Source organism: Oncorhynchus kisutch, linkage group LG19 (assembly GCF_002021735.2).
Source record: "Oncorhynchus kisutch isolate 150728-3 linkage group LG19, Okis_V2, whole genome shotgun sequence".
NCBI lineage: Eukaryota > Metazoa > Chordata > Actinopteri > Salmoniformes > Salmonidae > Oncorhynchus > Oncorhynchus kisutch.
Window position 1 is genome coordinate 15,870,113 of NC_034192.2, and position 13,607 is coordinate 15,883,719.

General features: G+C 46.0%; 1 protein-coding gene and 1 long non-coding RNA gene across 2 annotated transcripts; one reads left to right on the forward strand and one right to left on the reverse strand.

Annotated features, from left to right (window-relative positions):
- Positions 1-930: 930 nt before the first annotated feature.
- On the reverse strand, positions 931-9,135 carry LOC109910068 (pollen-specific leucine-rich repeat extensin-like protein 2). The gene is made up of 4 exons (XM_020509227.2): positions 8,866-9,135; positions 7,656-7,883; positions 5,622-5,886; positions 931-5,059 (listed from the first exon to the last, which is right to left on the reverse strand). The coding sequence occupies exons 2-4, from the start codon at positions 7,782-7,784 to the stop codon at positions 3,288-3,290; spliced, it is 2,166 nt and encodes a 721-aa protein (XP_020364816.2). The 5' UTR covers positions 7,785-7,883; positions 8,866-9,135; the 3' UTR covers positions 931-3,287.
- LOC109910069 (uncharacterized) lies at positions 2,394-10,096 on the forward strand. Its single transcript, XR_002257830.2, has 3 exons — positions 2,394-2,501; positions 7,033-7,140; positions 9,998-10,096. It is a non-coding gene; the product is annotated as an uncharacterized LOC109910069 (long non-coding RNA).
- Positions 10,097-13,607: the final 3,511 nt, after the last annotated feature.

Consider the following 13,607-nt stretch of genomic DNA (forward strand, 5'->3'; position numbering starts at 1 on the left):
ACCGTTTTGTAATCCCTTACTCCCCAACCCTGGTCCCACCAATATGGCTGGGAGCCTTAGCTCCTCCATTGATGTACCTATGTGTGTATGAGAGGGAGTGCAAGACAGTATTAGGGCATCTGTGTGTAAGAGAAAGAGGTAGTATTGCACAGGGAGTGTGTGTGTTTGTTAGAGGGCACTCTTAAAGGGTTTTTCTGCTGCCTCTAATTACAGACCCTAAACATGCTTATTTCCTCAATTCCTGCCTGCGTACCTCCCCTCAACACACACACACACACACACACTCCTTACCAAACCACAGCTTTAGTTGCCCTTGCTCACACTCCCAAAAAAGCCAATGCCCCAGATCTTCTTGGTCACACACACTCAGATACACACTTAGACCCATGCCCTATAGAGGGAAAGAAAGTCTCTCTGTTTTGGCTGGGTAAAGTGGTCTGAACTCTGCAGTGTAGACAGCATACCCATGTGAAACAGGGAGCGGCCGCCCACCGAGCAGAGAGAGAGTACACAGTGGGCTACAGCTCTCCAGTGAAATATTCTGTACGAATGAAAATATCTCGATAGTCTTACGTCTTCCTCTGTCATCCGATCTGAAAAAGGGACAGACAGAAACAATATTGAGAAAGACTTATGGGGAAGTTTGACTGTCCAATTATTTCATCTTAGTGGCAGAAAGGAGATAGGGAACTCTGGAATCATGACCTTCATGGATGGACAGTCAATGAAGTAATAGAATGAGGGCTTCGAGGGTAGGCTGAGATGAGTTGATGCCCTGGAAAGCTTGTCTGTGTACTGTTCCATTAAAACCATGGTGAATGAATTCCCAGGGAAGAGAAATCATTATAAACCATACACTGAGATTCTACTCGTTCATAACATGGTATAGTAAATGCCCTGCGGAGAATAACAAACTCTGGATAGGATAAGTCATGTATATTACTCTCTTTATTAGGTGACACAGATGTACATTAAACGTTGTGTACAATACGACAATGAGACAAAACTATAAAAGGCGCTGTTGTACCATAGCAGCAACTTTTGTTGACAATTTGAAAATGTTAATTGAATGTCATATAAAGATTTTGTACGTGAGTCTTTTTGGTTTCTCTCCATGGGTCTGCAAACTACAGGTATATTTTCCCAGTGTGTGTTTGTGTGTATTAGATACTTCATGAGTTACTGTAGATGAACTACAAAACCGGAGTCTGACTTTTTTCATTTAAAAAAAACTTTAAAATGGACAAACATGTTTCTCACACACACACACACACACACACACACACACACACACACACACACACACACACACACACACACACACACACACACACACACACACACACACACACACACACCAGGTTAATGTACCAATACATCTGCAGTCCAGCGAGAAACAAGAGGCATCAGTTATGATGACAGATAAATGACACACTGCAAATGCAAGTTCAGCATACAGTACATGAACAAAAGGTCCTTGTGAGTATTTCTAGATTCTGTGGCTTCAGTGCTTGTGTTTTGGACATTGCAAGCCCTTGCCCATCCTCACCAAGTTATGTTTTTTTCCCCTCAAAGTAGTAAAAGTCTACTTTTCAAACCACATTCAGTGGTTTTATGTGGGAGGCATGTCCATGGAGTAAAAATACCCTTTAGCCAGCGCTGTAGTTACATATCACTCCTTTCCTAGAAACTCAAGCCTGTTTTTTTCTGCAACTTACATTCACAAAAATGTAATATGAGATAAAACACATGGGGTCACTTCAGAACTTCCAGTAATTTGATAACCCTCGAGCTGAGCATATGAGGTCCATGAATGCAAACTACTTGAATCGCTGCTTAGTTTGCTTGGTATGCCAATCAATTGTTACATTCCTAGGCTTTGCTCTTGCATGGGGGAATGTACCCCCCTTCCCGAGTGACCTGTCATTAACATACCATGAGGCAGCAGTGGAAATCAATGGGTGCATAAATACCTATCAAGTAGGATATCATCAATATTTATGAGTAGGATGGTTACCGTCCTCACAGGGAATATAGATACATTCTAATAGATTAGTGTAACGTGTACACTGGGAGTCGGGGAGCATGTACAGGGAGTGAATTTCATAAATAAATGAACATGGAACAATGCAAGCAACACGAGTAGCCTATATACATGAACCAGCTAGTCAGAAACAGAGTCAATAACGCCTGAGGAAAGAACCAAGGGGAGTGACAGCTATAGGGGAGGTAATCAGGAAGGTGATGGAGTCCAGGTGAGTGTCATGAGGCACAGGTGCGCGTAACGATGGTGGCAGGTGTGCGTAATAATGAGTAAACTGGTGACGTTGAGCGCCGGAGTGGGAGTAAACGTGACAATTAGTGAGTGAAGTCAATTCAACCTTATTCTGCCGGGAAAGTCCTTCAAACTTTGTCCTTGTTCACGCTCATAAGAGCTGAACGGTGAGATACATCACACTCATAATAACCCACTGGATAACAACAACGCTGAAATCAACAAGGTAACATGTTGTGAGGCTCTTCAGTTCTCAGGTGACTTCACAGCCAGTTTATAATGGTTCAAGTCCACTTTATCAGTACCTGCCTCAAACGGATCAGTAATCAATATAGTGTCATACAAAGTAAGCGTAAATATATTGGGTATATATATATATATATCTATCTTTGGAGAGCGAGAGCATGTAAGGATTCTCACTGGTAGCTGAGGATGTGAAATCAGAAGGTAGCAAAGGTAGTAAAAAGTCTGTCTCTGCCAGATGTGCCAATGCCAAAGACATTCAGCTGTCTGCATTACCCTTTGAACAAGTCTGGTTTTTTGTCTGTTTCGGGCCCAGAGAACAATAGAGGTACATGTTTTCTGTAAAGTACAATATGTCTTGACTCAGAGGCAATGTAAAACACTTAGTAGGACCACAGTTAAATAGAGCACAAAGAGACAGTGCTTTGATGCATATACGTGTGGGAGTTGTTGGGTGAATGCATTTGTGGGTATGAGTGCATGTGCACGTGTGTGTTTGAGTGCGTGTGTGTGTCTGTTTGACGAATGTGTGTGCATACATGTCCGTGTGTGTGTGTGTGTATTTGTCAACTAGGCCATGTGACGTGTCGGACTCGTTTGTCAGCATTCAGCGCTCAGAACTGGGTGTGCCGGTTTCAGCCCGGATCCTGTTTCATTCCACCGTAATGTAGGTATCCTCTCCTGCCACGCCTCGCACCCTTTCAGAAAAACTCCAGAGGCCTTCGTTATGTCTGTCCACCTGGAAGCTGAATGGAGGTTATGCAGAGAGTTAGAAAGTGTCTTTCAGCAGTCCCAGTTTCCGGAGAGCTTCTCTGCGCGACTCATCCGTCACTCCCCGTCCGGAGAACTGCACTGTGATCCCCTGGGAGCGGAAGGATGGCTTGGAGATGGACTTCGGCCGGGACTCCGGAGAAGTGGGAGACGCCACCGCCCTGTTGGCGCTAGGGGGAGTGCTATAGCGGAAAGGTCTGGAGGCTGGAGAAGGCACTGGGGCTAAAGCTTTGCTGGGGGACCTCACTGGGGTGTGTGTGAGGATATCAGGGGTGGAAACGGGGGAGGGGGTGGTGTGGGATGGGGTGACCATTCTGGTCTTCCCCCCGTAGCTCTTGACCTCGTAGGACATGGTTTCTCCTTTGGTTGGGATGGAGGTGGAGGTTGGTGGAGGCATCCTTTTGGCTGGGGTGGAGGTGGAGGCTGGGGAAGGCATCACTCTGGCTGGGGTGGAGGTGGAGACTGGGGGAGGCATCACTCTGGCTGGGGTGGAGACTGGGGGAGGCATCACTCTGGCTGGGGTGGAGACTGGGGGAGGCATCACTCTGGCTGGGGTGGAGGTGGAGACTGGGGGAGGCATCACTCTGGCTGGGGTGGAGACTGGGGGAGGCATCACTCTGGCTGGGGTGGAGGCTGGGGGAGACATCACTCTGGCTGGGGTGGAGGCTGGGGGAGACATCACTCTTGCTGGGGTGGAGGCTGGGGGAGACATCACTCTTGCTGGGGTGGAGGCTGGGGGAGGCACGTCCCTGCTCTCAATGTCTGGTTGGGTTAGGTCAGCCCTGGTTGTGGTAACAGGAGCAGGTTTCATTACCTTAGTCTTACCCCCATAAGGGTTGAAGTCACTGTGAGAGGTCACTGGGTGGGCCTTACTGCCATGGCCACTGGTGGAGGGAGCAGCAGCAGCAGCCTTAGAGGGGTTCACCACGATGCTCTTCCCGCCATAGCTGTTAAAGTCCTTGGACGAGACTTCGGGCGACGGAGAAGCAGGCTTGTTTTCATGGATACTTGCATGAGAGGTGTTGGTGTTGACTGTTGCTGGTTGCAAGGTCTTTCCCTGTCTGGCCACATCTGGTTTAGTCACGGGTGTCAGTGTAGGGGTAGGCATAGGAACGGGTGTAGGGGTGGAAACCGGAATCGGGGCAGCAGTGGGTTTGGTGTTTGTGCTGCTGTTTCGGGTCAAGCCCAGTTTGGACAGTGCCTCCATCCGGGACTTATTTGGAGTGGGATCCTTGAAAGACACACTGCGGGTGGGAAGGTTTACATGGGCCTTCTGCAGCCCATGGAGCTCCTCCGCCTCCACAGGGTGGGTCGTCCCTGATAGGTTAGCCAGCATCTGAGACTTCCTGTCCTGGAGGTTCACACTGGCCAGCGAATGGCTGTGGTGCTGGTTGCTGCCCATTATCATGCTGATGTTGTTGGGGTAATGGGTGGGCTTGGCTGAGGTGGTCGGGTCCTGTTTGATTGGATAATCTGGGTGGGTGGGTGGTCTCTCTCTGTTCTCTAAATTGAGGCTCCTTCGGCAGTTGGGCAGGAGGGAGGAAGAGAGGATGTTGGTGTTCCCCGCACTCCCCTGGTGCTCTGCAATCTTCTGGGCGATGCGGACGGGGGTGGGGACAGAGCCTACAGGCTGGTACAGGGCGTGGCCATAGGGGGCACTGCCAGGGAGGGGCAGGTTGTACTCTGTAGGGAAATTTTCCATCACCTCACGCCTCGGCTTGTTCTCAAAATGCCTCTCGGGGTTGTTCATTACCATATTCTGGGTGAAATCTGCAAAGAGAAAGAATTTGACAAGTAAACTCATCAGTTCTCTACACGTTCTGTATCTTCAAAAGACAAGGTCAATGGCAAATCTATATCTTCAAAGAACCATTGGGTCAATGGAAAGTCAACCATATTTCCTGTTGTAACGATGTACGCTGAGAGTCGGGAAGCAAGTTCGGGGAGTGAATACATTTAAACAAACGAACAAAACAAGAAACACAAACGGAGCACCGACATGAAACGGCAACAACGACAACTGGGGAAGAAACCAAAGGGAGGGACATATAAAGGGCAGGTCATCAAGGAGGTATATGGAGTCCAGGTGAGTGTCAGGCGCGTAATGCTGGTGACAGGTGTGTGCCCTAACGAGCAGCCTTGTGAACTGGAGGCTGGAGAGGGAGCACACGTGACACTATACAGTACAAATGTCCATGTTGAGTAATCTGTCATGCTGATGATAGTGAAGTCTGATCTCATTTGACTGTAGTAATTCTAATGATCCAAGGGACTGATAATCAAATGTAAACATTACTGTTCAGGGTGGAGCAAGGAGTGAACTGTTCTGTACCTGGCGCATGTGGTGCATGTGTGGGGTGGACCAGATCAGTCTGTGCTGGGCGAACCAGGTCTATGATGTCCTGGTCCTTGGTGGGCCTGTCCAAGGCTGAGAGGGGTGGTACGGGGCTGAGGCTGGGGGCGGATGCCCGGATGGGGGGTCCTGGTCCATCAAGCTCATCCACTGCTGGGGTCGTCAGCAGGGAGTCGATGGTCTCCTCAAAGAACAGGATACAATCCTGCTCCTCCTGGCTTAAGAAATGCAGCGCCTTATCCTCCTGTAGGGGACGACACAGAGCAACAACACACAAGTTACTTGGATGGAAAGCGCCAACTACAGGGACACACTAGTAGATCATCAGAAACGTAGGTTAAAAGGTGCTCTTTGGTTAAGGGGTAATTGGTAACACGAGTTACATTAATGTGACATACAGTATCGTATAACAGTATCTCCTATACCATAATCAGGTCTAGTGTATGGAATATACTTATCCTGTTGTATATCCTGTTGCCCAAAAAAGTTATGTTAAGGATGTAAACAAACACAGATCCTGTTGGTTTAGCCTTTCCCCTCATACTCGAAAGGACCACACACACACACACTACACTGAATGTCGATCTGCTGTTCGTCTGCCGTTCGTTCGGTGTGCTGTGTTTTAGGGACCATCCGCTCGTGGACATCTGACTGCCAACATTTTTTGCATGATTCTTAACCTAGAGACCCTGTCTCCCAATCCATCCAGCTGCCTGCCATCTCTCGTATGTTTGTGTGTGTGTATGTGTGTGTATGAGCCACGGTGAGAACACAGGGCTGCTGTTCGTGCTCTCCCACCTCTCAACCTTCTAATCCCCCCCCCCCCGACCTAGCACAGAGACCTGGAGGAAGGAGCCTACACCCTCCAGCAGGGAGGCCTCACTGCCTACCTGTTACATCACTACCTGTCCCTCTGTACAGAGCACATACAGCCACAGAACACAACACAATAGACAGAGGGTATACAACGATGGGGCTGCTTTGATGGCTGCTGGATGACGCCGACCATAGATTTTTCCACTGCTCCCTGGGGTCTGTTTCACTCAAGATAATGCGCTGAATCAAAGGGCAACCTGGTTAGATTGTTTAAAATGAACCTTAATGGGTTTAGGAAAAAGGTATTAGGTCAACAGAATGCACAAATGAGCTAGAGACTAGCTATATATACTGAAGATCCCCCATAAAACAATGTGTCATCTAAATACACACATGTAGGCAGTAGACACACAAACCCAGGAAAGTGCACACAGACACAAATACCTGGTTGACAATGGCCCATTTTTATTGCAACAAGAAAATAAACAACGGATGCACCTATACACCCTTTCATCAACCATTACCACCACTGTCAATCAGCGACAAACCAAATATTTTTTGTTTGCTGTTTCAGGTTACGACCCTGTGCCTGTGATTACTAGGGTGAACAGGTTACCGCAGCAGGATAACATCTCGTTGCTAGGCATCGCTGTAGGGATGGCGAGATCAACCTTTACCAGAGGTAAATCTTTACCACAACACAGACCTGTTCTACTCAGCCATACACACACATGTACGCACGCACCCATGTGCACACGCACCAACACACGCATCTGCAGGCAAACTCATTTGAAACCAAACACAAAGACCACTGACTTCTGTTGTGTGAAGCAGGACCAACAAAACTGCACCTTAACCTGTTTTCCCTCAGTCTCTCTGTTGTGTGTGTGTCATCCCTGAGGCATGCAACAGGATGTAGTCATTAATCCTGTGTAATGTCTCAGTGACAGCGTGACAGAGTGGGGCATGGAGACAGACTTTGCTGTATAAACAGATCAGTCCGTTTTTTTTTTTTAAGTCACACACTGAAAAGCACCTGCTCTAAACCAGGAACAGGTGGGTGAATACTTCAACGCCATGCCCCCCTAATACAGGTGCGTAAATTGTGAACAAAGGGAGAAACATTGAGACATTTTGACCTAAGTTACCAAGAGAATAAACCATTAACGGAAAGGGTTTCATATAAGTTATACTCACAAATGGTTTACTGTGGGAGTTTCTATCAGCGCCGTCGTGACCCCCGTTGACCCCGAAGTGGAGGTTCGGATTGGCCTTCACTCGGACGTCCATGGTTATCGGGTCAAATGCCAGGCGACTCGTGGGCATCTCATGAGGGGCCAGGGGTTTCCGAGCAGTCCTTGGAGAGAAAGTCGAGGGAACGTGTCTGCTCTCACTCTGAATAACCTTTTAATCCCCTCAAACAGCCTGGAAACAGAGAGAAGTGGGGACGGTTTTCAGGAAAGGAGGCTAGGTCAAACAATAACATAGTAGTAGGTGTACAGTAGAAGACTACTTCCCTGATAGCCTGAACAAAGGGTGTACAGTAATAGAATGTATGTAATAATACAGTGGTGTTTTGGTTTACTGTAACATCAACATCATGTTGACGGTCTCAATACTCTCAGGAGAGACAGCTGGTGAGAACAGAACACTCTCCCACAGCTCCCCTGGGAAAATGTCTTCCTCATTCCTTCCACCCCCCAAAAACATCTATTTCATGTAAATACCAAACTCTCAAGCCAAAGTTTGAACTCCAAACGGACACTGACTCAACCATCTCAGCTGAGGTGAAGTACCAGTCATTTTGCAACAGGTTGTCATGTTTGCCACTGCTGGTCACCTCAGCGGGGCAACACAACCAAGTCTTAGCCAAGTTCAGTAGGTCCCTCGACTGGTGCGTCGTTCTCTTAATACAGTTATCATACCCTCTATAGCAGGTAGTTATTACAATATACCTAGTACATACAGTGCAGGTTTTTGCACCCGTCACGCCGTGGGTAGTCATGGCCCGGCATTGTCTAGTACAAAGCTCATAAACTGATAGACGAGTTGTTCTGGATCAGGTAAGTTAGCGACGAGCAAATAGGCTCCACCGGACAAGCACTCCTTACAATGGATGCTCAAAGCTGTTGAGGGGTGATTTGTCAAGGTGACTGCTTTGACACATTCCATTCTCCCCATTGGTTTCGATGTATCCTATGAGTTTATGTCATGATCAAATAAAGACCAAAATTAAGATATTTTGCAGTGGGACACTGGGACTTCATAATCCCCATTCCCAGTATTTTCTTTGCGGATTTGAAATATTATACCCAATTAGTCCAAAATACGCTTCCATAGTCACAAGGTATGGTAGACACATTTACATTGAATGTACTGTACTTAACTTTCTTAGATATGCACTTACCTTTATAATAATCTTAAAAGAACCATAGGCTTCTGAGAAAATATATATCCAAATGTCCCAAAACGTCACTCTGTATACAGGGATGGAGTAACAAACTCTTCCTTTTCGTAGAACAAAAACATAAAATCGTTAGCTTTGTTCTCGGAGTTCTCTGCCCTCCAGTCTCCTCGCGGTACAGGCGTACTTGGCGACCTCTCCGTGCGTAATGTAGCAGGTCTCCTGTTCCAGTGAAGCGTCAAGCGCACAAGACTCCACCCAATACCGCAGCTGAGCAGTGAACTGGAGCTTTCTTTCAAGTGCTGGAGACCGCCCACTGACTACTAGAAATGATCAAGAGCGCCTTTCTCTGAGTCCCAGTTAAATATGTAGGCTATTATAGGCTTTTTCACTTAAACAATTAAGCAATCTTGGCTAATGACAGCATGGCCATCCCTTGAACTTAACGCACGCACTAACATCACATCTGGAATGTTCCGCAAACCTTTTGCTTCAGACCCGATATGGCCTTAATAATTATGAGCTCATATCATGCACGAGATTTAATTAATTATCCTGTTTATCTCGTGTAGCAGCTTTTGCCCTGCCCTGGTTGGGACCAAAACTTAACAAACCCGACTCTCTGGACTAGAGTTTCATTACAGTTTCTACTTTGGTACAAATGAGGTTGGCACGCAATTCACGCCATACCCTGGCATTGTTATTAACAATTCATTCATAGGCAGGCATGTCTGATATTTTCATGAATCATAGTGATTCTTTTTTTCCAGCCTAGTGAATGACATAATTTATTGGCATTCCAAAGAACTGTTATCATCATAGCAACACCCAAATTAAAATACAAGACAATTGGAGAATTGTTATGTAGTTTGGTTTCTGTGCGAACATTTCGTTTAATTTGAGGACATTTTTGTATTTTTTTTGGCCATGACCCGGTAGTCTTTGGCCGCAGTTTTTGCTGCTGGCATTACACTATTCGCCACCCATAATAGAAAGACAATTCGTCTTTATATCTGTATCATAATGGCTCCTGTGAATGCATGGGCAGCACCATTGAGCGCTATCTCAATTTTAAAGTAACACGACTTTTAAAAAAAGCGTAAAGCTAATATTGGTGATTTTTCTCCACCTCTAGTGCTGGAGTACCCAGTGGCGATCCGTCATTCAGGGAAGGCACAGCAGTGCCCCACGTGCTTTGAGCCCCATCTGTTTAGACAAAATATATATTTATTTATATATATATTTTTGTTGTTGTTGCCTGTTTTGCATGTTATTTTGGCATTAATACATGTCACATATCAGTTTGAAAACAATGTAAAAAAAAATGTATTGAGTTAATAAATCTGCGTACAAACATGGTCTCTTTTTTGCTTGTGTAAGGCAGCTCCAAAATACAGGTGTTTCAGCCTAGCTCAGTGCTTTCTGTGGTAGAGGGGCAGCCAGGGGTAAATATGTGTAGGAAGAGGTAATCTTCTCATGCGGACACCATAATCTACAGGGAGAGCTAGAAAGTTCAAGCCCCCTTTGGGTGCTGTCATATATATACATTAGAAGTTCCCATCCAAGAAGGCTCAAGGTCATTGGTCACAGATAAAATGACGCCAAATCACGTTATATCTACCGTAGCTTTGATTGGACTGATCATGTCAACATCATACTTTCAAAATCTTAGCTAGCAAGCAAGACAAGCAGCCATCGTCATGAATCACGTCAACATACTGGAAAATAATTTTCAATCCAACATTGGAAATTGCAAATTCAACCTTGTTTTTTCAGATTTCCCAGTTGTCTTGAAAGCCCCATAAATCCAGAGAATGCCCGACTTTGATGACAACATTTGCCCAGAAGAAGGACCGTCGCGCAACCTTCCTGTTCAAGTGAGCACAACAATGAGTCCTAAAATGCCTTGTATGCTCCTGCATAAATGATGCAATATGCCATGGAAATATGTATACTGTAGCTAAGAAAGTAATACTAAGTGTAGTAAGGTGTTAATAGCCCATGTGCCTCACCCTAATAATATGGTCCCTTTCCCCCTCATAATTTAGCCTACTATTCAGATTTGGCGGTGCATGTACAAGATTTACATGCTAAAATCGCCACTGATCACCGCCCTCTAGTGGCCCCAACAAATTAATGCATTTTCTTCTCATTATTTTGGTTTGGGACTCCCAGTGGCGATTTTAGCATGGAAATCTTGGTGGGGTAAAGTAAACTTTTTTTATTTTGGGATACATCAAATCAAATCAAATTTATTTATATAGCCCTTCGTACATCAGCTGATATCTCAAAGTGCTGAACAGAAACCCAGCCTAAAACCCCAAACAGCAAGCAATGCAGGTGTAGAAGCACGGTGGCTAGGAAAAACTCCATAGAAAGGCCAAAACCTAGGAAGAAACCTAGAGAGGAACCAGGCTATGTGGGGTGGCCAGTCCTCTTCTGGCTGTGCCGGGTGGAGATTATAACAGAACATGGCCAATATGTTCAAATGTTCAGAAATGACCAGCATGGTCCAATAATAATAAGGCAGAACAGTTGAAACTGGAGCAGCAGCACGGCCAGGTGGACTGGGGACAGCAAAGAGTCATCATGTCAGGTAGTCCTGAGGCATGGTCCTCCGAGAGAGAGAAAGAAAGAGAGAATTAGAGAGAGCACACTTAAATTCACACAGGACACCGAATAGGACAGGAGAAGTACTCCAGATATAACAAACTGACCCTAGCCCCCCGACACATAAACTACTGCAGCATATATACTGGAGGCTGAGACAGGAGGGGTCAGGAGACACTGTGGCCCCATCCGAGGACACCCCCGAACAGGGCCAAACAGGAAGGATATAACCCCACCCACTTTGCCAAAGCACAGCCCCCACACCACTAGAGGGATATCTTCAACTACCAACTTACCATCCTGAGACAAGGCTGAGTATAGCCCACAAAGATCTCCGCCTCGGCACAATCCAAGGGGGGGGCGCCAACCCAGACAGGATGACCACATCAGTGACTCATCCCACTCAGGGACGGTATGAGAGAGCCCCAGTAAGCCAGTGACTCAGCCCCTGTAATAGGGTTAGAGGCAGAGAATCCCAGTGGAAAGAGGGGAACCGGCCAGGCAGAGACAGCAAGGGCGGTTCGTTGATCCAGAGCCTTTCCGTTCACCTTCCCACTCCTGGGCCAGACTACACTCAATCATATGACCCACTGAAGAGATGAGTCTTCAGTAAAGACTTAAAGGTTGAGACCGAGTTTGCGTCTCTGACATGGGTTGGCAGACCGTTCCATAAAAATTGAGCTCTATAGGAGAAAGCCCTGCCTCCAGCTGTTTGCTTAGAAATTCTAGGGACAATTAGGAGGCCCTCGTCTTGTGATCGTAGCGTACGTGTAGGTATGTACGGCAGGACCAAATCAGAGATAGGTAGGAGCAAGCCCATGTAATGCTTTGTAGGTTAGCAGTAAAACATTGAAATCAGCCCTTGCTTTGACAGGCAGCCAGTGTAGGGAGGCTAGCACTGGAGTAATATGATACATTTTTTTGGTTCTAGTCAGGATTCTAGCAGCCGTATTTAGCACTAACTGAAGTTTATTTAGTGCTTTATCCGGGTAGCCGGAAAGTAGAGCATTGCAGTAGTCTAACCTAGAAGTGACAAAAGCATGGATACATTTTTCTGCATCATTTTTGGACAGAAAGTTTCTGATTTTTGCAATGTTACGTAGATGGAAAAAAAGCTGTCCTTGAAATGGTCTTGATATGTTCCTCAAAAGAGAGATCAGGGTCCAGAGTAACGCCGAGGTCCTTCACAGTTTTATTTGAGACGACTGTACAACCATTAAGATTAATTGTCAGATTCAACAGAAGATCTCTTTGTTTCTTGGGACCTAGAACAAGCATCTCTGTTTTGTCCGAGTTTAAAAGTAGAAAGTTTGCAGCCATCCACTTCCTTATGTCTGAAACACATGCTTCTAGTGAGGGCAATTTTGGGGCTTCACCATGTTTCATTGAAATGTACAGCTGTGTGTCATCCGCATAGCAGTGAAAGTTAACATTATGTTTTCGAATGACATCCCCAAGAGGTAAAATATATAGTGAAAACAATAGTGGTCCTAAAACGGAACCTTGAGGAACACCGAAATTTACAGTTGATTTGTCAGAGGACAAACCATTCACAGAGACAAATTGATATCTTTCCGACAGATAAGATCTAAACCAGGCCAGAACTTGTCCGTGTAGATCAATTTGGGTTTCCAATCCAAGGTCTAGGAGCACGAGGACAGATGCAGAGCCTCGGTCTAATGCCATTAAAAGGTCATTTACCACCTTCACAAGTGCAGTCTCAGTGCTATGATGGGGTCTAAAACCAGCAAAGCCACTGCACAACACAACACCAAACAATACATGAATTGCACTATAACGGTGACAAACGGTGCCCACAAAACTGTTAGGGCCTACATTTTTTAAATGTTATTTTACCTTTATTTAACTAGGCAAGTCAGTTAAGAACAAATTCTTATTTTCAATGACGGCCTAGGAACAGTGGGTTAACTGCCTGTTCAGGGGCAGAACGACAGATTTGTACCTTGTCAGCTCGGGGGTTTGAACTTGCAACCTTCCGGTTACTAGTCCAACGCTCTAAGCACTAGGCTACCCTGCCGCCACATAAAGCTGTCCTAACAGCAGAGCTTTCTTTTCAGCACCATGGAGTGAATCCTTACCACCGCTACGCCTGGCAATCAGCGACACAGTTCATT

Coding starts and splice junctions, on each gene's coding strand:
- LOC109910068 (XM_020509227.2), bottom strand. CDS start 7,784: ATGCCCACGAGTCGCCTGGCATTTGACCCGATAACCATGGACGTCCGA. Junction 5,887..7,655: donor ACTCCCACAGTAAACCATTT/GTGAGTATAACT, acceptor CGTCCCCTACAG/GAGGATAAGGCGCTGCATTT. Junction 5,060..5,621: donor ACATGCACCACATGCGCCAG/GTACAGAACAGT, acceptor TTCTCTTTGCAG/ATTTCACCCAGAATATGGTA.